A 21796-nucleotide genomic window follows, 5' to 3' on the forward strand; every position below is an offset into this window, starting at 1 on the left:
CATTTATTCTCCATAAATAATAAAGTTACTCAGCTTAGGAACAGCAATCTTACCTTTGCAGAAGACATAATCTGGACATTTTTAATGTGACCCCCCCCCAAAAAAAATCAATACCAATTTGATTTCCATGTCACTACATCAATAAAAATATAAGCAAGCTGACTTACAGGGAAAGGTAGAGGGCATATATCCAATATTCATTAAACTGAACAGGCCAGTGATTCAGTAGGTTCTGGCACTGACATTTTTAATACTGATAAAAATAATTTTATGTGAACTGAATGCCAGAGACTTGATTTACTTCAAATGAGTCCTTACAGTTTTGGTATGGTCCACTAGAGCACAGTATTTACACAGAACATTTATTTATAGTTATTCCCACTAACATAGTGTTATCACAGAAAGCTTTGGTTTATATTCATAGTGTAAAGGTGAAAAACATAGAGCAATGGAAAAACATGCTAAGCAAGACTTTGTTATTCTTACAAAATGTTACTGTGTTAATACTCTTGTTCGCAGTGTAATGTACTCTTGTTCTCAGGAAGCTAATAAAGGCACAGCAGCGAGGGCAGCTGCATGCACGTATACCTTCTCACGTTCAGTATGCTGTACAATAGCAAGTTTCAACACTGATTAACAACTCTATTGAAATGCAGTGAAACTTAAGTGTGCTTCAGTTTCTAGTTTAAGTTAACTAGCCAAAAAACATCCTCAAACTGAAAACCAGTTGCCTGCTATTTCACTTGCCTACAGATATACAAGTTAACACTAAAACATTTGGTAAGTTGGATTGACTATTGTAAAAACTAGAAACCCAACACTAATTTCAATCTAAAACCGCTTTTAAATCTCAAACCCTCCCCAGAAACCCTAACCAAACCAAATCCCCCAAACCTGACAGTATCACAATCCATACAGTCATTAGCATTCATATACAAAAATGTATAGACATTTTTGGATTTCAATTTTCTCTACGTTTTCCTGATCTATATGGTGTGCTAAGCATTACCATCTTTGGAAAAATGTAAGGAAGCAAAGTACTTGAACTCAGGGAAACAAGAGTTTGGAGATGAAGCAAATTTATTGTTTAGGGAGTATTTTAAATCAACAGCCACACACTATTGTAACATGGTACAGATACCGTAGAGCCTTGTAGGTAACCCATGGTTTAGAAAATGAAAGATGCGCCCTGCATAAAGGACAGGCAGAGAACAGCATCACTGAGGTACTAGTCCCATTTCTTTCAGGCAAATTACTGCATAGATATCCAAGGTTAAGGAGTTCTGACATTTTTCTGAACAGCTTTTACAGTTTCATAACATAACATAATGAAAATACATTGTATTTGAAACCAAAGAGCAGCATATTAGACATGCACCAGTAGAAAACATCCTGTGTACAATTTGAGATGTTAAAAGTACCATACACAACTTGGATGTTAATCTAAAAGCATACTAATTTAATTTGACTTCATTTTTTGTGGAAAAGAGTCTACATGGTTTTATTCATAAAAATGGAATTCTCAACATTCAGCTGTGGTGGGTATAACATGAACGTACACAGTCTTCATGTTCAGGTTCTTCATGGAGATGTCCTTTGTGATCTCTGAACCAAAAAAACAAGAAACAGAACCCGGTTAGTGCTCTTGCTTACAAGTGAAACTATCAACACTTGGTGGTTTGGTTTTTTCCTTCTTTTTATTCAGACAGTTCTACTGGTTTGATCAAAACAGGACTTGGGCAGAAACTGCTCAGCTCAAAATTCCCTCCTGTTAAAGCCCCGTGCATTAAAGGAAGGGTCACCACGTCAGGATTGCCACTGCAGGAGTTGAAGATACTGTTCTAGGTTACAAAGCAGAATTTTTTGAAAGCCTGTGTCAGCCCACAGCTCCCAGCTTCACACCCACCCAAAACAATATCTAGTTCAGAAAGTTATTTTATAATGCAACGAAGTCAATATTAACAATACAACACAATGCACTGAAAACCAGAATCCCCTATAAACATTATATAAGAATGGCCATACAGAGATCCATCTCCTCTAGTATCCCATCTCTGACAGAAGATAAAGCAACATTTTACGGAGTACAAGAATAAGAACATGCATACATTAACTTGAGTTCTATACATAAAGCAAGGATTGTAGTAGTATCTGCTGAAAAACTAATGTTGCAATCTTGTCGAGTACGCCTGAAGAATTTCATACCATACCAGATCAATTCCTTAAGTCTTTTCATAGCTATATGCACATAGTTTGGAACAGTAATAGGATAAAGTCTCACCAACAAACCTCTTTTAAGGATATAGCATAGTTTCGACAAATCTGTATTTGATTCAGGGTTTATAATTATTTATGAAATTTTGTGGCTACAGAAAACGTCACCTGCAAAGCTGGCAGGAGCTAGAAATCTCTTTCACTATTCTTGCCACCTTACAGAGCATTTTTCCCAAGAAGCTAGCTCAATGCTTCCCAACACCCATCAGCTGTAGCAACCTACCCCAATAACAGAACAGATTGTTTTGAATACTGGGAGGTACAGCTTTGGAACAAAAGTAATCTGAATAACAAGTATATCAGAGGTCTCTTTACTAAGGAACTTCAAAGTAGTAAACACAAATACATCCACTGAAACCAAAGCAAAAGTGTTATCGGGGTTATGGTGTTACTCTGCACACTAGAATCCCTATAGACAACACAAGCAAATAAAAGATAATTTTAAATTTTTGGCACTAGTGTTAGCACAAATGGCAGATTGGTAACATTCAGAATGGCTGGGTGTTTATTCAGTAGAAACAATTTTGTAGTGTACTCCACTGTATCACGGGACTGACATCTGATATTCACACTGCTCTGACTTGAGCTCACCTCCAGCTGACAGCAACCAAGGCAGTGTGTGTGCTGGGGGGAGGCAAGTCTGTGAAGTGAATCCATGGAGATAAGGTAAAAGCTGTTTAGTTTTCAGTAACATGATGTCCAAGTGAAAACTGATTCTAGAAATGGCACCAAGGAGTTCTGTTTCTATGTAACAGTATGCATGCTCCTTCTAACTTTAAGGTCCCCATCTTTCTTTGAAAAATATTTCATTTTTAGACTGAGCAAATAGTCTGCATCGAAGTTTAAAAGCCATCTATTAATTAAAGAATTAAGGAGTCCTTATGGATCATGATGGTACTGTTTTTAAGGAGTTCTCTTCCAATGTAGCGCTCTGCTTTAAGCAGCAGAGTACCCATTTACAGAACTACAAGAGTGGAGGTATCCACTCTTGTATCCACTCATTGCTGAATCCAATTCAGCAATTAGGGCTTTATTCCCTCATTAACCTTCCTTCCCTCCCCATGAAAATGTTACATGAGTATGTAAAAAAGTTATTTTGGTCTGCAGAAGCAGCCAAACAAACTACAAAATTGGTCTCAAAGTATTTTTTTTTATTATTTTTTTAAAATCCTGACAAATTAGGAACTACACGAAGCTACTATTTTCAACAGCATTTAATACAATAATTACTTTTAGAAATTGGAAACTTGATTTATCAACAAAATGTAAGGACATCCTCCTTTCTGTGCCAACTCCTCCAAAGGTAGACTTTGAAGTTAGCACATTAACAAGTATTGCCTTCATCCCAAATGTGTCTCTGAATCAGCTACTTGTAGCACGTGTTTCAATCTCATGAATAAGCACTGCTCACCACTTTGACATTTATTTATAGAATGTTTTTCCAATATTCCGAAGGGAGGGAGGGCAAAAACCACATTTGTTTCTGAAAAGCTGGTAAGCTTTTGCGCAATGGACAGCAGATGCCCAACAGCCTGTACCTGACAACATTTATAAAAATAATGTTTTCAAAACTGATACTCATTTCCCACCAAGTGATTTTTTTTTTTTAATAAAACAGGCATCAACCTTCCAATTCATGGGTTATTTTCATCAAATGCTTCAAAAGGTTAACAGCAAATAATTGGTTATTTTTAGAATTGTCGTGGTTTAACCCTAGCCAGCAACTAAGCACCATGCAGCCGCTCGCTCACTCCCCCTGCCCCAGTGGGATAGGGAGAGAATCGGAAGACTAAGAATGAGAAAACTCGTGGATTGAGATAAAACAGTTTAATAATTGAAATAAAGTAAAATAGTAGTAGTAGTAGTAATAATAATAATAATATTAGTACTAATACTAATATACAAAGCAAGTGATGCACAATGCAATTGCTCACCACCCGCTGACTGATACCCAGCCAGTCCCCGAGCAGCAATTGCTGCCCCCCGGCCAACTCCCTGCAGCTTCTATACTGACCATGACGTCATATGGTATGGAATAGCCCTTTGGCCAGGTTGGGTCAGCTGTCCTGGCTGTGCCCCCTCCCAGTTTCTCGCTGGCAGGGCATGGGAAGCTGAAAAGTCCTTGACTAGTGTAAGCAGTACTTAGCAACAACTAAAACATCAGTGTGTTATCAACATTCTTCTCCTACTAAATCCAAAACACAGCACTATACCAGCTACTAGGAAGAAAATGAACTCTATCCCAGCCAAAACCAGGACAAGAATAAACCATAAAAAAAACCTAATGAAGAGACTGAACTTTTTTTGTTTTGAAGGTAGGACCCTTGAAATACATTGATAAAAGGATGAATAGCAGATTACAAAGTTGCAACAATACACATAACCATTAATTGAACTCATGTTTTCCAGAGGCATAAAAGTATTTTATATGCAGCACTTATCACGTAAAGAGATCAGAAGATAAAATACAGCCATTTCAGTGTTTACACCATAAAAAAAAGTTATTAATGTATGGTGAGAATTACATCTGAGATAGCAGAAGCATAGCTATATGGCATGAGCATGTGTTAGCTACATAAATAAACGTCCAGGACCAAGTGCTCTACATTCTGAGTCTCAAAAAGACCAAATTAATCGGTTTAGTCTTCCAGGAGTTATTAAATCTGATCTTTCACATCATCATGGATTGTCACTTCATACACTTTATTTAATACTTCTGGAGAATTCATACTACAAATATGTTATAGAAGCGTCCCTCTTACGTAAAGGCATTTTAAAAATCTTAAATTGAGACTTAGAGGCTATAAATTTTCCTGTTTTGTCAGTTACTTCCCTCTTTCAAAGCTCAAAAGTTTTCTGCAATACTTCTTTTAGTATCTCAACTAAGTCATATGCTGCTGTGAGCCCTTTTGCCCTGTAACAATGATAGAAGCCAAAAAAGAAAAATGTGCAACATAAATTGCTCCTGAATGGCTACATTCCTAGTCAGCAAGGTTTTGCACATAAATACATTTTTTGTTTATGCAAATGAAGTGCGGTTGATATACTTGGTTCTTACACCTTGTGCTGTTTCTAAACACTACAGTCTCTAGTTCTCTGTGTTTGTTAACACCATTCAGCACCTTATTTTTAGCATTAGCTCAAACTACCACTGGAAAGTCTCATCAACATTTGAGATCCATTTTACTTACAAAAATGGCTTTTGAATAAACAGGGTTCAGGTCACATGAAATTAAAAAAAAACCAAACAAACAAACCAAAAAACCCAAGCAAAAATCCACAACAAAACCACCCACACCTTACTTGCTTTGTTTCTAATCTATCTGACTTGAATCCTTTCAACCCAGGTAGATAGCTAGGTGATCCCAGTTTTAGACAGCTACACTAGAGAGCTACACTCCTCCTCCCATCATCAGCTGACAGGCAGCTCCCAAGGAAATTCATCGCATCTTAGGATTAGATAACTAATTTAAACAAGATGTCTAACTTCTGGACAGGTAACCTAACATGCGGTAAGTTAAGTGTCATGTACCCTTCCCAAAGTGCTTGTAAATCATGCCATTATGATAAACTGCAGTCAGGATCCTTTACATCATTTCATTCGAAGAGTTGAATTTTTCTGAATACACAGAAATATCTGGGTTTTTTACCACGTGGTTTCCAATCCATTCTTCCTGTCAAATAAAGTCCCAAATCTTTCTCAGGGACAACTTCTTAGCACTACAGGTGGCTACATCTTTAGTCCTATTTTTCTCATGAATCAGAAATTTTTGTTTCTAAGGCTCACCATCTGTCTATGGAAGATATATGTTGTTTTGGAAGATTCTTTAACATTTCAGACAAGCGACTATGTGATGAAGCTTCCTACTTCCCAGGTATTCTGAATGAACTGCAGCTGCTGTACCTTACCAAATCTGACCTACTCACACAACTCTAAAATAGATCTGATACTCTTTTCCACTCACTTCCATTCTCCAAGAAAAAATAGTATCTGCAACAATATGAATGTTACAGGAGTAATTTGAACAGGTTCTTAAAATAGTCACACTTTAGACTCACTCACTTCTAGGAGAAGATTCACTCTCTCTGCTTAGTCACAGCAGCATGTAACCACCATTTACATGGCTGGCTGACCGTTCTACTTCAAAACGAAGAAACTTTCACAGAACTTGTCTTGGCCATTTCATGAAGGGAATGCATTAGGGCTTTCAATTTCTAAATGTATATGTGCGCTTAAAGGATTTTATTAAATAAATATTGAATTACTGGGTAAAACTAGCAACCAATGTGTAAATAATGTGCATTTAGTAATTAAACTAAATCTCAGGCTATACTAGCTGCTCCTCAAAAAAAATTTCCAAGTATCCTTGGACAAGGAAACCAAAAGTTGGTGCTTACCCTGAGTTTGCGCTTCATCCAGGAACAATTTTAGCCTCCTGCTTCTGAGCCCGAAAACTTTTGCTGTTTCATGTAGAAGACCTTGGTATGTTAATCCATTCTGACCAACAGGGTTTTCCATTAGAAGAGTTCCCACTGTTCCTTTCTGACATTCTGAACAAGATAAACAGTTCAATCACTATTGGTGAGGAATGATATTTCTTCATTTCATCTCCGTTTCTTCATAGTGCTGAGTAATTGCCAATACCAACCTACTCACAGATATTCACTAAATAAGTTCATGAATTATAGTATCAGAAATATAGATGATTATTAACAGCTTGACAAACAAAAGAAAACTTCGCAGAATTCTTTACATGGGTCAACAGGATAACCTAGAGACTGGGAAACATGAAATATTTCAACAGGACACACAAACCACTAAGAACTACAGAAGCTCACAAAGCACCTTCTGATGATCAAATCCCCAGTTAAAAACACATTTTTGGCCCAAGTAGATTCCCAGCAATATCAGTAAGATTCCACATGGACAGTCCGGAAAGGACTCATACCAGGGCAGAGATTAAGAGCAAGTTACTAACAACACAGCTGTTCCAACATGAGGTTTCAGAGTAGAAGTTACAAGAGTGGAAGTTACAAGATTAGCAGCTGTGAAACAGAATTACATACACATATCAATACTCCAGATCAGGTTAATAATACAATTCATTTGGCTTTTAAATAGCACTAAGAAATGTTTCAAAGGCTGTTTATGATGTCTTGGTAAAGAGCTGGTTCCTCCTTCATTTTTGGTCAGTTTTAGACTCAGCCTTTTAAAAAAAAAGGCTGCACATTTCAGCTGATGGTCAGAAATAGGAAAACAATGCTGAAGGGCTCATGTTTAAATGCTGTCCCTTATCTCAAACTGGCTCTCCTTTTTCTTTTATGAAAAGAGGGAGAAAAGCTAAATATAAACATCGTGTTTATTAGAAAGCAAATACTAGGAAAAAATAAACCAAATCACCATCTACCAGTGAAAACATATGTACTTCTCTTCATCAGTAAGCGACGGTGTCCAAAACTTGTATCACAAAAAGCTCAGCCTGTAAATGAGGAGAGATCAGTATCCTACATACCTTGTGGTTTTGCGTTCATTAACTGCAAGTTGATATACTGGCAGAGCAGAGCATCAGGAGAGTTGATCAGAGCAGGTGCTGACCCTGTTGTCACATGAAGAGTCTTTCCGCTGAGACTAAGCAAGTCAGTTTTACTTATCAGTTCTGAAAAAGAAAATGAGACCAGTCAGGCCATTACAGGGAAGCAGAGGTCTAGTTCTCACTCGATTAGCTGACAATGAGTCTTTCTAACTACTGATTCCACTGTGGAAGTGTTTCCCTCTTCGCAATTCCTTCCTCAAGAAAGAGCATTTCTCCATTTTGAAAAATGACATATGTGCAGAAATATTTTGTTTTCTTAACAGAGTACTTCATCTGCTGTGGAAATTAGCTCCTATGTAACATTTTTTATGCACATAAATATGCAACGTGATTACTTATGTAATAGAAATAATTAAATAACTTAAAACAAGCAAGATATTATTCACTTAAGCCAACCATTTCCATCTCATTAAATTAAGACCTATGATCTTTGCCTCTACCCCGACTTCCCTAGCCGAAGCAGCACTGGATATGTGTTACTATGCAACATCAGGGCATTTCCCTCATCAAACTCCAGATGACAATAAATGTAAAAATCAGTGGCTGGTTAGCTCATGAATAATGCCCTCTGCATTAATATTTGTGTTTAATGTCAACAATAGCTGATGATTCAGCATGTGACTCCAGCCATGCATATTTAGAAAATGGTGGAAGATCAGACCCAAAATAGGACCCATGCCTCAAAGGATTTTAGAAGTAATCCCAGCGCCCTCAAAGCACTCAGACGAGAAACCGATGAGGTTTCTGTAATACAAATTAAGTATGTAAGGCTGCATTCTGCACTACCTACATAAGCAGTTGCCTGCCCATCACAGAGGCAAAAAAAGCTGCTGATAGCCACAACATTAAAGATACAGAAAAATAACATCACTCTGCTACAAAGCTTTTGCAGCTACAGAAGAACTCCAAAGACTAAATCCAGGAAGAATTAATAAATTTAATTTCTTGTAAGAATTGTGCATTGCCTGTACATACAGAACAGGCATATCTGTCATCTCTTTCCAACAGGTTTTCATTCCATATCCGCCCTATTCATGGAGCCTAAGCTTTACAAAGCTTATTTTCCATCAGTTTATCTGAATGAATTTCAAAAGGGCAGAAGTGGCACTCCTTTTCCAAACGATGTTTGTAAACTTAAAAATGAAAAAACAAGAAAAAACCCTGCAAACCAAACAAAACAAGAACACCCCCCAAAACCAAAAAACAAAACAAAACAAACCCCCCCAAAAGGTGAAAAGTAATCACAGGCTACAAGCTCTCAAAATTTTGCCAACTGCCAGAGAACATCAAAGCACGATGCGATGTGGAAGGCTTATGAGGCTTCCCTGAGGAAGGATGAAGACCTCAGACTACATCTAAGATTCTAAATTGCTATCTTTTAAAAATCAAATTTTATATATATGTGTGTGTGTATATATATATATACACACATGTATATATAAAACAAAATAAAATGAAGCTTTAAAGAAAAAGGCAAAACTTCATTGCTGCTTCTAAAATTCAGTTTTCAAGAATGAAGATTTTACAATGATGGTGGCCATCCACCAACTACCCAAACACTTCTTTGGTATGTTTGAGGTGCAAGGCACATGCTCAAGCACAGGAGGGGGCTTTGCTTTTGGTTTTACTTACAGGAAAGCAAGAAAACAACTGAATTAATAAGTGGAAAGGAATTAACAAGATTTCATCACAGGAAATTTCATCATATGAGTCAGCAGCAGGATTTTCCTAGCATAACCCTAAAGCAGCATTGCTTGCCATTTACATACAATTCACAGGTCATGGGTCGGAGACAGCACCAGTGAGCTTGGTGCTTTACGGAGCAAGAAACAACACAGAGCTCAAGCAACTTCAAGTTTGACATTACCCAGTTGCCAGGATCTGTGCAGATCTATGCAGGGCAACAGGGCATGAGCTCCAGCAATGGTGATTTGCGTATTTAACAAATCTAGCATTTTGCATTATAGGACTGCTGATACTTTCACAAGGAAGAGCTCATGTACAGTGCTGTCAATGGAGTCAGTTCATATAACCCACTAAAAAAGAGCAAGAAAGAGAAAAAAGTGGATAATTTTTTCCACATATAACAATACACTTGAAAATAAGCAGATATGACAAGTGCTCATCAATATTAAAATCACTTTTAAAGTCAGTTCTCCCTGCAACTGAGATTTAAGTGGTAATGCTCTCCTAAGGTGCCTTACAGCCTCATGGCCTTTTAAAAATTAAAGATTTAAAAAAAAATTTTTTGTACTACTGTTCAGAAAACAGTGCTAAGAAGAGAACTAAAAAAAATTAGCCATCTGATAATCATAAAGTTGAAATAAGACATGGACTAAGATGTTTGTAGGGGGATTTTTGCTTCACCTTCCCTTTCCCCCTTTTTTAAGCTCTACATGACTTACAGCCTCATTTATTCCCCTAAAACAAACAAATTGAAATTTTTTTAAATAGGTCTTTTTCAATATGGGCTACTTCCATGAAAGCTGAGAACGAGTCAAAAAGCATTCCCAATAAGTTTAGAACGTTTTCAGCTTTCCAGCAATCTAGAGCAAAAAGGAAGTCACGGACAACTGTTTTTACCATCTGACTTGAGCCCAGCCGCTTTCCTTTAAATGATTAATTTTTTTTTTTTTTTTTAATGTAAAAAGAGACAAATTCTATTCTTGGTTTCCAAAGGTCAGGACAAATCCCAGAGCCTTGTTCTGTGTTTGTGCAGTTACTCAAAAGACATTGATACACTATTGGGGAGGAAACGTTTATCCCATTATTTCAATGTTGCACTGAAAAACAGGGACATGACATATATTAGCCTGCCTTAATACAAGGAACTGCCTGGTTCTGTGCCATTATGCAACCCTAAGTAAATCTTCATTATAACTAGAAAACAAGATAATAAATTACTGCAAGTAAAGTGGACAGCCCTAAAAACCACAGGAAGGAAAATAAGGAGCCAGAAATATGTTTTTACTGGGTCACAATTTTATTAACACACATGGGAACAATTCAGCAACAATTTGTCCGGAGTGAGTGACCTTTCTTTGCAATTCCTCTCAGATAGAGTGGCTAATACCAACCCCCTGCCTTACCTGAAGAGGCTCTGGAATCACCATTAGGCCTCACCTAACATTACCTGTGTGAAGGCTGGGCAGATAAAGCAAAGGGATTGTATCCAAAGCAAACATCAGGAATTTCAGTTCTATTCTCTAACATCTTTAAGAGCTATTTTCTTTGTAGATGCTTTCAACCCTGACTCCTCAGGGAGCCATATTTTCTGCTGATCAAGACTTATTCAAGATCTCTGCCAAATTACAACAAAAGTGAATTTGATAATCTAATCTTTCCAAGGGAATTTTCATGTTGTTAATAAGCGGGCAGGGAAAAAAAAATGCGCTCTGCCCAGAGCACTTACAAAGAGTGGAAGTTTGAAATCAGCATGCCAAGATGGAAAGTCCCAAAATGATACCTACACAGCAAAAGCAACATGGAAAGGAAAGAAATAAAGCCTTTGTTACTCCTGCAGAAAAGAACCTTTGAGGAAGAGGGAAGGTTTAGATTTTCTTTACTGCTTCCTTTAGGAATTCAGCATTAGTAGATTGATGCTGCATCCTTTTGTCCTGTTAGTGGCAGAAAACAAACCAAATAAGGAATCAAACGGCTTATAATCTTAGTATGAGAGTTTCCCAACTCTTCTTGGCCTTTTGCAGGTCACCTCTTAATAACTGTACTGAATGAATTGTAATAATTCTACTGTAATGAATTGTACTAGTATATGCCCATCTCTGTATGCACATACCACACTGCTATGACATATATCACTAATATTTGGAAAATGATTTCAAGGAAAACTATTTCCGCCTTTAAAACATAACTGAAACTTGAGGAAGATACTGAGGGATCCAGAATTTCCTATATATCATCTACAACTGAAAGGTGAGAAGAATCATTTTGTATGATAGAACTATTCAGTTCAGCTGAACACAACTTGGAAAGAGGTTTTATCACAGTAAGGAGAGGTTTTATCACAGTAAGGTAAGTGCATTACATCTGATACAAAACCCCCCAAACATTCTTCTAGAAATACTTTCAGAAAAAGACAAGTAAGAAAACTAAAGATCAAGATGGTACCAGTGACATTACAGACTCAAGTTAAGACTATTCCCCTTCTGATGTCACAGGTAGACAGGAACTGGTGATCCTTAGCAGTCCTGTGGGCACCCCAAAACAGTCTTTCACAACCGCCAATTAAAGTATCTCCCTCTTAGATGTTGCTTCAGTAGTATTTCTATGAAAACACACTAGCAAAAGTTTCTGTAGCTGTCCAGTTATAATTTTGCAGTATTTTATCATGTGTCACTCATTTTAGACTTAATACAAATGGTGTGGAAACAGACAAAGTTTGAACTTCAAGATGTACCTGTAAACAACCCTAAGAACATATGAAGAGCTTACTATTACTGTTCAAACATCACGGCATGGCCACTACAATACTCTACTTTCTGTATTCATTCACTAAGTGTTTGGTTACTAGTGTAATCTTGTTCCCAGTGTGCCAATTTTTAAGTTGTAACTTTTCCTGATGTATTGAAATATTATACATAATGTAATAATAAAACAGCACCTTTATCTCAGGGGAGAGAATGCCAGTTTGCTGGTAGGGTCTCAGAGTCACTAATTCTAACATCTTTCATAGTTTTTTTCTTCTCTGTTGCAGCTATATTATCTTTGTAATGAATAAAACTATGATATAGCCTGTAACGTTACATATAATCCATAGACGATATTTTACATTCTTATGCCTTAACAGAGGCCAAGTTCAAGCTGCAAAAATATTCCATAGATTTTTCTAAAAAGAAGAAATGCAGAGATCCTCAAGTTTCTCTAGGGTGAAAAAACAACATCTTTTTCCTCTACAGACAGCAGTTTGCATTCAATTTAAATTCTCACCCTGCCTACTGAGGCATTAGGGAAAAAAAAAAAAGCATGCAAAAGCTGACGGCAGCCTGCCATCAACATGTAGCATTGCCTGGACCTGATGGAAACACTTTCTGAAATAAATCAGATTTTATCCTGATGAGAACTGCAATGGAAATAAGATAACAGAAGAGATGAGCATCATTTAGCAGTAGCTTTTGGAAACATTTTGATATGACTATAAATACAGTCTCATAAGCTAAGTACTATCAATTTTGTATATATATATATATATAAAAAAATTATACAGTAAATAACTCCTAGCTTCTGCTAGAAGGACTTTCAGTTTTCCTTGTCATACTCCATTTACCTGTTTTTCCATTAAAAACTGTCAGTTTTGAATTTTTAAGACCAAAAATGCAGGAGACAGCATCTACAAGTCCAGTGAAGTTCAACGTATTATCTCCTTTTGGATTTTCCAGCAGCAACACACCATCTAAAACCAAAATTAAGAAATTAAAATGCAGTTTGGAAGCAACATCCAAATTTCAATTATTTTGTAATGGCTTTTTCTAATTACTTCCAGGAGTTTCTAAGCTGAGTTCAACCTGGCAACACTGCATCTTCCAGAATTTTTTTTAGTAAGAAAGGGAAAGAGGAAAGAAAACAGGGAAACATACTCAAGTGCACTTCAGATTTAGAGTATGGAAGTTATATTTGTTTTTATTAGCAAAACAGTCAAATTTTTATGTCACTGAATTATAATCCAGTAGAATATTGATTAAAAACTGACAGACTGTGTGCCCTCTGACATGTTCACTAGCTTACATAGTTATGTTCATTATTATTCAGTAAGTAGCTTTGTAACCATGTTAAACAAGGCACGCTTACTTTGATGCATAAAGTGTAAACACATGTAGGAAAAAAAAAAATTCCAGAGAGTGCATTTAGTTTTCTCTCCTTTTGATACATAACTCAACCTTGTAATACTTCTAACAATACAACTGCACTCATCTTTTGATTATAGTTAAGACATAGTTATTGTATTCTCTAGTTTAAATACTCCTTTCAGTTCTATACTTAATATTTAAGTTTTTCAAAAACAGTATCTCCTCCACAGAAAGGCATCACCTATATTTACAGTACTACCATCAAGAATTAAAAATTCTGAAGGTACACACTCTGAGCATGGGTGAATGTACGCCTCCATATAGATATTCACATACAAACCCTTCTGAAGAATATAAGTAATTCATATGCACACCTGAGTATTTACTTCAGGTCCACATCAGAAGACATCATGGACAACATCTGGTTTTGCTTTTAATAAACTCACTTTCAAGAATTATTTAAAGCTACTATTGGAAGGGAGTTTGCACCATCTTTCAAACAAATTCAATGGCTCCAACTTTCATCACACTGTTTTCCAAACAATCTTTTAACATCACCATTGATAAATCAAACCCCGTACATTCCTACCTTGCTCTGTCCCATTAACACAAACTTTGAGGTTGACGTAGGCACAGGCTGGACCAACACACTGACACAAACCACCTCTGACGAGTGTAATTTCTAGCTCTGATCCCTTCAACTGAAGGAAGAAGAATATTATTATCTGAATATTGTTTTATTAAAGACAACAAAATATTTTCCTTAAATAAACAACATTAAGATCTTATCATCTTATACTAAACATGACTTAGAATAAAATAGCAACTTTTGCCACATCTTCCTTCAGAGACAGAGAGCTTCAAATATTAATTTGTCTTTTATAGTTGAAGATATAGCAGTATTTAGCACATAGGAAAAACAGAGTGGAATAAACAGCCTGATCTTCACAAGTGATGAGCAGTGATGACAGTCTCCCAAAAATATAATCCAAAAGTGAATACACATAAATGAGAAAGATTCTTCCAGAGGTAAATTCGGAGTATCTGAAGACAGGACGCTGCTCTCAGTTGCTGTCTGGAGAAGCCTTCATCTGTCTCCAAGGGGCTACGGAGAACAGCCAGGGGTAGTAGCTGCCTTGATATCAAGTCAGCCTTTGTGAATATCTCCCCATTAGCAACTAGTGAACCAATTAAAACTTCAAACACCCCAACAAGAAATGGAACAAGTATCTTCCTTTGCAAATGAGAGACCGGATGAAGAGGCTTGAGAATCTGTAGCAATACTACAGAAACAGACTTAGCTTTAAGACTGTGCTTTTTCAAGCACAAGTCTCTTCCTGAACTAAGTACAGGTTGGAGTTACTCCTGCACCTATACCAATTTTCATGAGAATCACACTTTAACAGATCTCTTAATTAAATTTTTTAATTAAACAAATATTATACAGAAATCACTTATATGAACAACTGGTACTAAGTAGCCATTTAAGCCAATTTTTTTGTAAATTCAGAGACGGTCTTTGGTAAGAGTCAGAGTCCAAAGGGTGAACAGACAAACTTGGAAGTGCCACTCTTTGCTGAGCTCCTATTACAAAGTAGGAAAAGACACTTATGGAGCAGCAAATCCTATTTTGTGTTTATCCTATTCTACCAGCAATTAAAAATTCATTTTTCAAGTAGCTGCTTTTCCTTCCCAGTATTTTCTGAGCAACTGCTGATTTTTTTTTTTTTGTTGTCTTCCTTTGGGAGAAGAGTTTAAAGCCTTGTATCAAAAACTGATCCAGGATAATTTCACAGAAATACTGATTCTGAATGTAATCAAAATACTTGTAGAACAGACAGACTGCATTTCATTTTTGTCCCAGTCTTCACATATATTCAACATCATGCATACCTGTTATTCCTTTTAATATCTTCCAGAAATTTGGTGCAATGGTACTGTCACAGTTGACTTAACTTATGAACTCATGTGTGGAATTGCACACTTCATTCTTTTAACTTGCACCTGCTTTTATATCTGAAAAATCTATATAATCGTCTATATAATCATCACTGTAAAGCATTTTCCATGTCAATGCTGCTTATCAACACCCCCAACAGATGACAGTTGATGTATAATTCAATTTGAATTCACATCTTCATAGTCTCTGTGCCTGAAACTGCTAGTACAAAATGCAATGCAGTTACGACTAATACAGATGACTAACCATAGCCATGTCTGCTGCAAACTACAAATTCACTGCACACAGCTGCAGCAATCCTCAACTCTCCACAAAGAGCCAAGCTTCTACACTGAAAGGATTTCTAAAGATGGGCTTTTCCATTTCAGATATTTTTATTCACTGTTCTTAATGTGACAAGCTAGTTGCAGCAGGACACAAAGTACAGAGTCAAACATCTGCCCTAAGCAATCCATCTCCACAGCCCCAGGAAGCGTGACTTCCAAGGAAGACTTAACATTTGCACTAAGATCTCAGTCACCTGTTTCTCTCTGCAATCTCTATTTTAAAGTCTGTGACTAACAGTTCAGAGGCACAGCAAGTCTGTAAGCACAGTAACCATTTAAACGTGCAGAAGGCAACCGACATGGCAAAGACCACAGATTAACTCTGTAGTGACTGGGACCCCTTAAAGTAAAATAATAACAAACAGCTCTGCATTTACTTACAAAGCTTTTCTTTGCCTCCCTTTACCATACATAAACTATATAGTTTCGGTACACAGAACTTGCAATAACTCCCTGCTAATGCTTTTGTTTGAAAAAACCTCCACGCCCCACATTATAAGCTGACAGGTAAGCACTCTCAGCTGTATGGCCATTACAAGATTATTACATTTCTATAAACTTAGTTATCAATTGCAATAGCAACACAGAACTGTCTATTGTATATAGTCTTATTTCAGCTATAATTTTTTAGATTTACACAGTCTGAAATCTGACATTTGTGCAAATGCATAGCCTGACCCACAAACATCCTATCTCCGGTGTACATACTAGCTCATAATTTCCCAAACTGAACAGATGTCTGTTTTTTGCTGACATCCAGACAACAGCTATGAATTGTATGCATAATAACCAGCACCTTCTGTCAGGGCAAGACTTCATCTTTACATAGACAGCATTATATAAAACTAATCCAATAGACTCATCTTTCAGCTTTCCACGACGTTTTTCTTTACTACAGTCTGCTAAATTAAGATCAGAAACCAGAAGACTAATAGTGGGGAGGAACCACACTTGCACAGGCATGAAAGCTTTCGTGGAAAAACACAGCGACCAACATTAAAGCTCATGTACTCGGCAATTTCAGAGGCCGGCATTCAGACAAGTGTTCCCCAGCACTATACATTTTTTCCAACTGCTTTTACATTCTAATTCAGATTTGATGTTTACTTAACATCAAACTGTCCATCAGCAGTATCCCAATCAAATAAGTACCTAGAAGAAGTAGCAAAATATTTTCACCGATTTCTTAACCATAAAACTCTCTATTTTCACATAGTGTTTTTCCCTGTTTGTCACTAGGTTAAACTAATAGTTTTGAAAAAGGCCGAACAAAGCTTTGTTTCAAATGTGTCCAACTTTAGAAGTGTAATTAATAAGCATAAAACATTTCCTTACGCACATTAAGATGGATAAAATACGCACTTTCCTTTCAGCTATTCGCAGACCCCCAAGCCATTCTGTAAATCAAATTTTAAGTCTGATATATCGTAAGTTCTTGTCTTTCTGGTCTAGCATGACATTTAGATTGAAGAATATTTAATCCAAAATTCTGCTAGGAATGCCTTTTGAATGCAAAAGCGTTCTCAAAACACATCAAAAGAAACAGTTAAAGAAAACAAAGGAAATAGTTCAAATCTGCTGCTGAAAGTATAAGCCAGCCTGCAAAACTGCATTGTTACAAACAACTGAACTTCAGCAATATGGGGGCGAAAAAACAAGCATCATCAAACATTAATAACTGAAGTTGGTCTGAGGCTAAATTTTGCCTTTTTGCTTAGAAGGAGAACATTTCTAATACAAAAGCATATTAACTTAATTAAATCAGAACAACAACATTCTTGCTGTCTAAGCAATGAACAAATAACTGTGTGTATTAAGCTTACACAAATGACTACCGAAGATATTTATTTTGGTAGCCAAGCAGCTTCATTTTCAAAAACACTACATGTACAGGGCCCAACTATTTTCTTTTTTAAACCAAAAAGACTAATTTGGAAATCTGTAAATATGAAACAATATCCACTATATCCCACAAATAAATATTGACATACAATTTCTCTGCAATTGAAGCACTTCATTCAGTTAAAAGCAGATAACAAAATGAACTATGCAGTCAATGCTTTTTCCTTCTTACTTGGGTTGTTTCCTGGATGAGAACTTCTTTTGAGGTAGGCACTGGGTAAGGCTTCAGGGCAGCCTTTATTGTTGCAAAAATGAAATCCATATGTTCCTTAATAACAGTATCCAGGTAGTCACCTTCTGGATGTGATCTGTAGTACACTGTAATCTCATCTGTAGGAACCAGATTTCGCTGTAGGATACACCAAAGATACTATTAATGACAGCAAGATGATTTTCACATATACAAATTAAAAGGATACTTGTTAAGTTAAAGAAAAAAAGTATCTTAGAAAGATACCAGACATTTGTTAGAAGTTTCCACAAAATATTTAGAATAAAACAATTATTTTGTCAGAAGGGCAAGAAAGAGACTTGAAACATGGTGAGTTTTCTTCAAAAGATAATGATCAAATACTGTACCTTACTCAAAATGTCTCACTTCCAAACTAGTTTACCAACTCTTCCCCTTAGTGAACTGAAAGCCTACCAAATTTATTAAAAAGCTTCTCTTGATGCATGAGAGAATTTTATTAGCAGTTACACATCCTGTTAGCCTGAAATTAAACCCTCAGCTCTTTATTGAACAACTGCTCAATCAGTGACATTTTCTCAAACCCAATAGTCTCCAAGACACTTGGGGATTATTTTGGAAGGTGGTGACCAGGCTTTTAAGTTTTCATGCTAGCTCTGCCACATCTCACATACTAACATATACTTCAGAAAAAGAGCAATTAATTTGAGTGGTACGCTTATTAAAGCTGAACTAGAGCAAAATTCTGATTCAGCAAGAAAATGGTTTCAAGGAAAAAAAAATAGCAGCACCAAGAAAACTTTATTTCTAAAATCTGCTAAAAATAATGACCATCCCAACACCAGTAATAGTTACTGTGGATCCAGAATCCATGTTTTTTATTACATGTACACTTTTATAACAGGAGTGGGAATGAAAGAATGACAGAATAAATGCACATTAGCATCATGTTAATTATTAGGCAAGATTCAGTGTTTGATATTCATTTAAGAGAAAATAAATTATGACCTTATGTCCTTACAGAAGTAAATTCAAATAATCCAATAACTTATGAGAGTTTTCTTTTCATGGCCACAATCCTTCCTGGTTTTATTTTATACAGATATAAATCCATATAGGGTTTTTTATATATATGTGTGTGTGTGTGCATAACTAACTACTTTGGTACAAATCTGCCATTTTTCAGTCTTATACTGAAGATTCATGCAGTCTTAACTGTACAGATATCTTTTCCCAAAAACATGTCCCATGAAATTTTTCTCTACACATCATTTAGAGCTCTTGCAGGATTTCTTCAGGCATAAGTCTGAAAAAGATAGAAATTCTAGCGCACTGCCACCAAGTTAGTCAAGTAGGAAAACCCTACATATATCATAGAACAACACATTCCACACCTGCAATGTCTATGTGCATGAAGGGACAGGGGATTGTTTTGGTTTGTGAGTTTTTTTTTTTTTTTTTAACTTGCAGGTTCTGAAACCTTTAGAATCCTTTATACCAAGCTAAATATTACTTAATGTCCTCTCCAGATTAAAGGCTTTTTTGACTTATCATCACCTCCATGGTGACCATGCTCTCTTGGCACAAAATGGAGATACTGAGTGCAGCTCTTTCTGAATTAGTACTGTAGAGAGAAGGAAGTTACATTGGTTCAAAGTGCTTTAACATAAGTTCAGACAGCATCATTTGTACCTACAGTAAGAACAATTTAGAACAGAATCATTAATGTAGGTATACAAATCGGTGCCAGAAACGCCTCCTGCAATTTGTTAAGACATGAGTTTGCTTCTTTTAGCAGTCCTAGGCTCAGATGTCTCGGCTCTCACCAGCCCAGCTGACGGGACCAGAACCGAGACAGAACAGAACGTAATACTCAGCAGGAGGCAGGCAGGCCTGAGAGCTGCTTAACCAGGACTGAACCACTGCTATGTGGCTGAAGATAGAAAACAAGAGGGGCTCAGTAAAATAAATAAATTAGTTAATTCACTATGGATGATGTACAGCAAGCTCATTGTTCAACTTTAGCTACGAAGTAGTATGAAATGCAAAATGAAAATAATTATTTGTAATCACTTACATCCAATCAGAAACCTATATATTAGGAGTAAATGATACAGGGCTTCATGTTTAATTACAAAGGCCAGTTTCTGCTGCATTTTGCCCAAAGATTGCTTAAAAGTAAATTAAAATGTCTTGTTCCAAACCATTGCTTCCTAACCTTTTTGCGAAGCTTCTGGACGCGATTAATCACTTCCCGGGCAACTCCTTCATCCACCATGGACTGGTCTGGGGTAACATCTAGCAGAACTAAAACCTGAGGTGATGCACAGAAGACAGTTGAATAGATAACAAACTTGAAACAAGCTAGTATTAACTCACTCAGGAGCTCAGGTACATTTTTATAGAGCTCCTCACTTACAAAATACCTTGCTGAATGGAGTACTTTAACATCTCCAAAATTCAGAAGATAGGCTCCTGGAATTTGTTGAACTAACTGACTGAACAAAACCACCCCAGCTTTCACCTCACCATTTTCATATTACTTCTGAAGGAACTCTTTCTTTAATAAAAAAAACCAACAACACCAAAAACAAAACCAAAAAAAACCCAACCAATAAAATACCTGAGCATCGGAATGTGCCTCAAACTGGACAGATCCTCCTGCAATCTGATCAAAGGTATACATGAGACGAAGATCTTCCCCATGGAGTTCATGTCCTTCTACAACAATGGTGCCTGCAGAATTGGCAGATGAAGAGCATCTCTTACAATCAGAGCAAAAAAAAATTTTTTTAATTCAAAAAGGTTAAGGCAAGTATCAATCTTCAAATATTTGAAATGCAATATATTTGCAATACATTTAAACAGCCGTTAAGCACCAGCAAGGAACACTGAACTCTCCCACATTCAAAGTTTTCATACAAGCACTTCTACAGGCAGCAGAACTCACTCAAGTGCAGATGCTTCAGCAACTGTTTGTGTACCATTTGAATGAAATGGAATAAAACTTAAAAATAACCTTTATACTCAACTACATCAAAATTTACATTCAAGCAGTTAACTAAACAGACAGAGCTGGAAACTTTACACCCACCAGTACATCTGGAATTGAAGCAATGCTTTTAGCATAGAAACTACTGCACATATACTCAGTTCAAATTTGATTCTGTCTTACAGAACAGTTTATTCTCTACTTCATTTTGGCCATACAATAGCACTTAAACAGGACAACAGTGTAAGATTAGTATACATGGCCTCTTCTAATCTACTGTCTGCAAAATAATACAAACAACTTTTCTCTTATTCTCATTATGTCCTGGTTTCCGCTGGGATAGAGTTAATTTTCTTCCTAGTAGCTGGCACAGTGTTGTGTTTTGGATTTAGCATGGGAATAATCCTGATAACACAGTTGTTGCTAAGTACTGCTTACACTAGTCAAGGACTTTTCAGCTTCCCATGCTCTGCCAGGTGCACAAGAAACTGGGAGGGGGCACAGCCAGAATAGTTGATCCAAACTGATTAGTTGATCCAAACTGACCAAAGGGCTATTCCATACCATATGACGTCATGCTCAGTATATAAACTGGGGGGAGTTGGCCAGGGGGCAGCGATCGCTGCTCGGGAACTGGCTGGGTATCGGTCGGTGGGTGGCGAGCAATTGCATTGTGCATCACTTGCTTTGTATATTAGTATTACTATTATTATTATTATATTGTTACTATTACTACTACTATTTTACTTTATTT

The 21796-nt window shown here is 36.6% G+C and overlaps 1 protein-coding gene across 1 annotated transcript in view; it reads right to left on the reverse strand.

Moving 5' to 3' along the window:
• Positions 1-1096: 1096 nt before the first annotated feature.
• Positions 1097-21796, reverse strand: part of IARS1 (isoleucyl-tRNA synthetase 1) — a 108850-nt gene continuing 88150 nt past the window's right edge. The window contains exons 28-35 of the mRNA XM_075713572.1: positions 20674-20786; positions 20269-20364; positions 18033-18209; positions 14262-14373; positions 13153-13278; positions 7788-7931; positions 6673-6825; positions 1097-1605 (exon numbers count right to left, since the gene is read on the reverse strand). Coding sequence (XP_075569687.1) covers positions 1523-1605; positions 6673-6825; positions 7788-7931; positions 13153-13278; positions 14262-14373; positions 18033-18209; positions 20269-20364; positions 20674-20786 — 1004 coding nt within the window. The 3' untranslated portion in view covers positions 1097-1522. The remainder of the gene's footprint in view (positions 1606-6672; positions 6826-7787; positions 7932-13152; positions 13279-14261; positions 14374-18032; positions 18210-20268; positions 20365-20673; positions 20787-21796) is intronic.

The sequence above is a fragment of the Pelecanus crispus genome, chromosome 7, assembly GCF_030463565.1.
Source record: "Pelecanus crispus isolate bPelCri1 chromosome 7, bPelCri1.pri, whole genome shotgun sequence".
Taxonomy (NCBI): domain Eukaryota; kingdom Metazoa; phylum Chordata; class Aves; order Pelecaniformes; family Pelecanidae; genus Pelecanus; species Pelecanus crispus.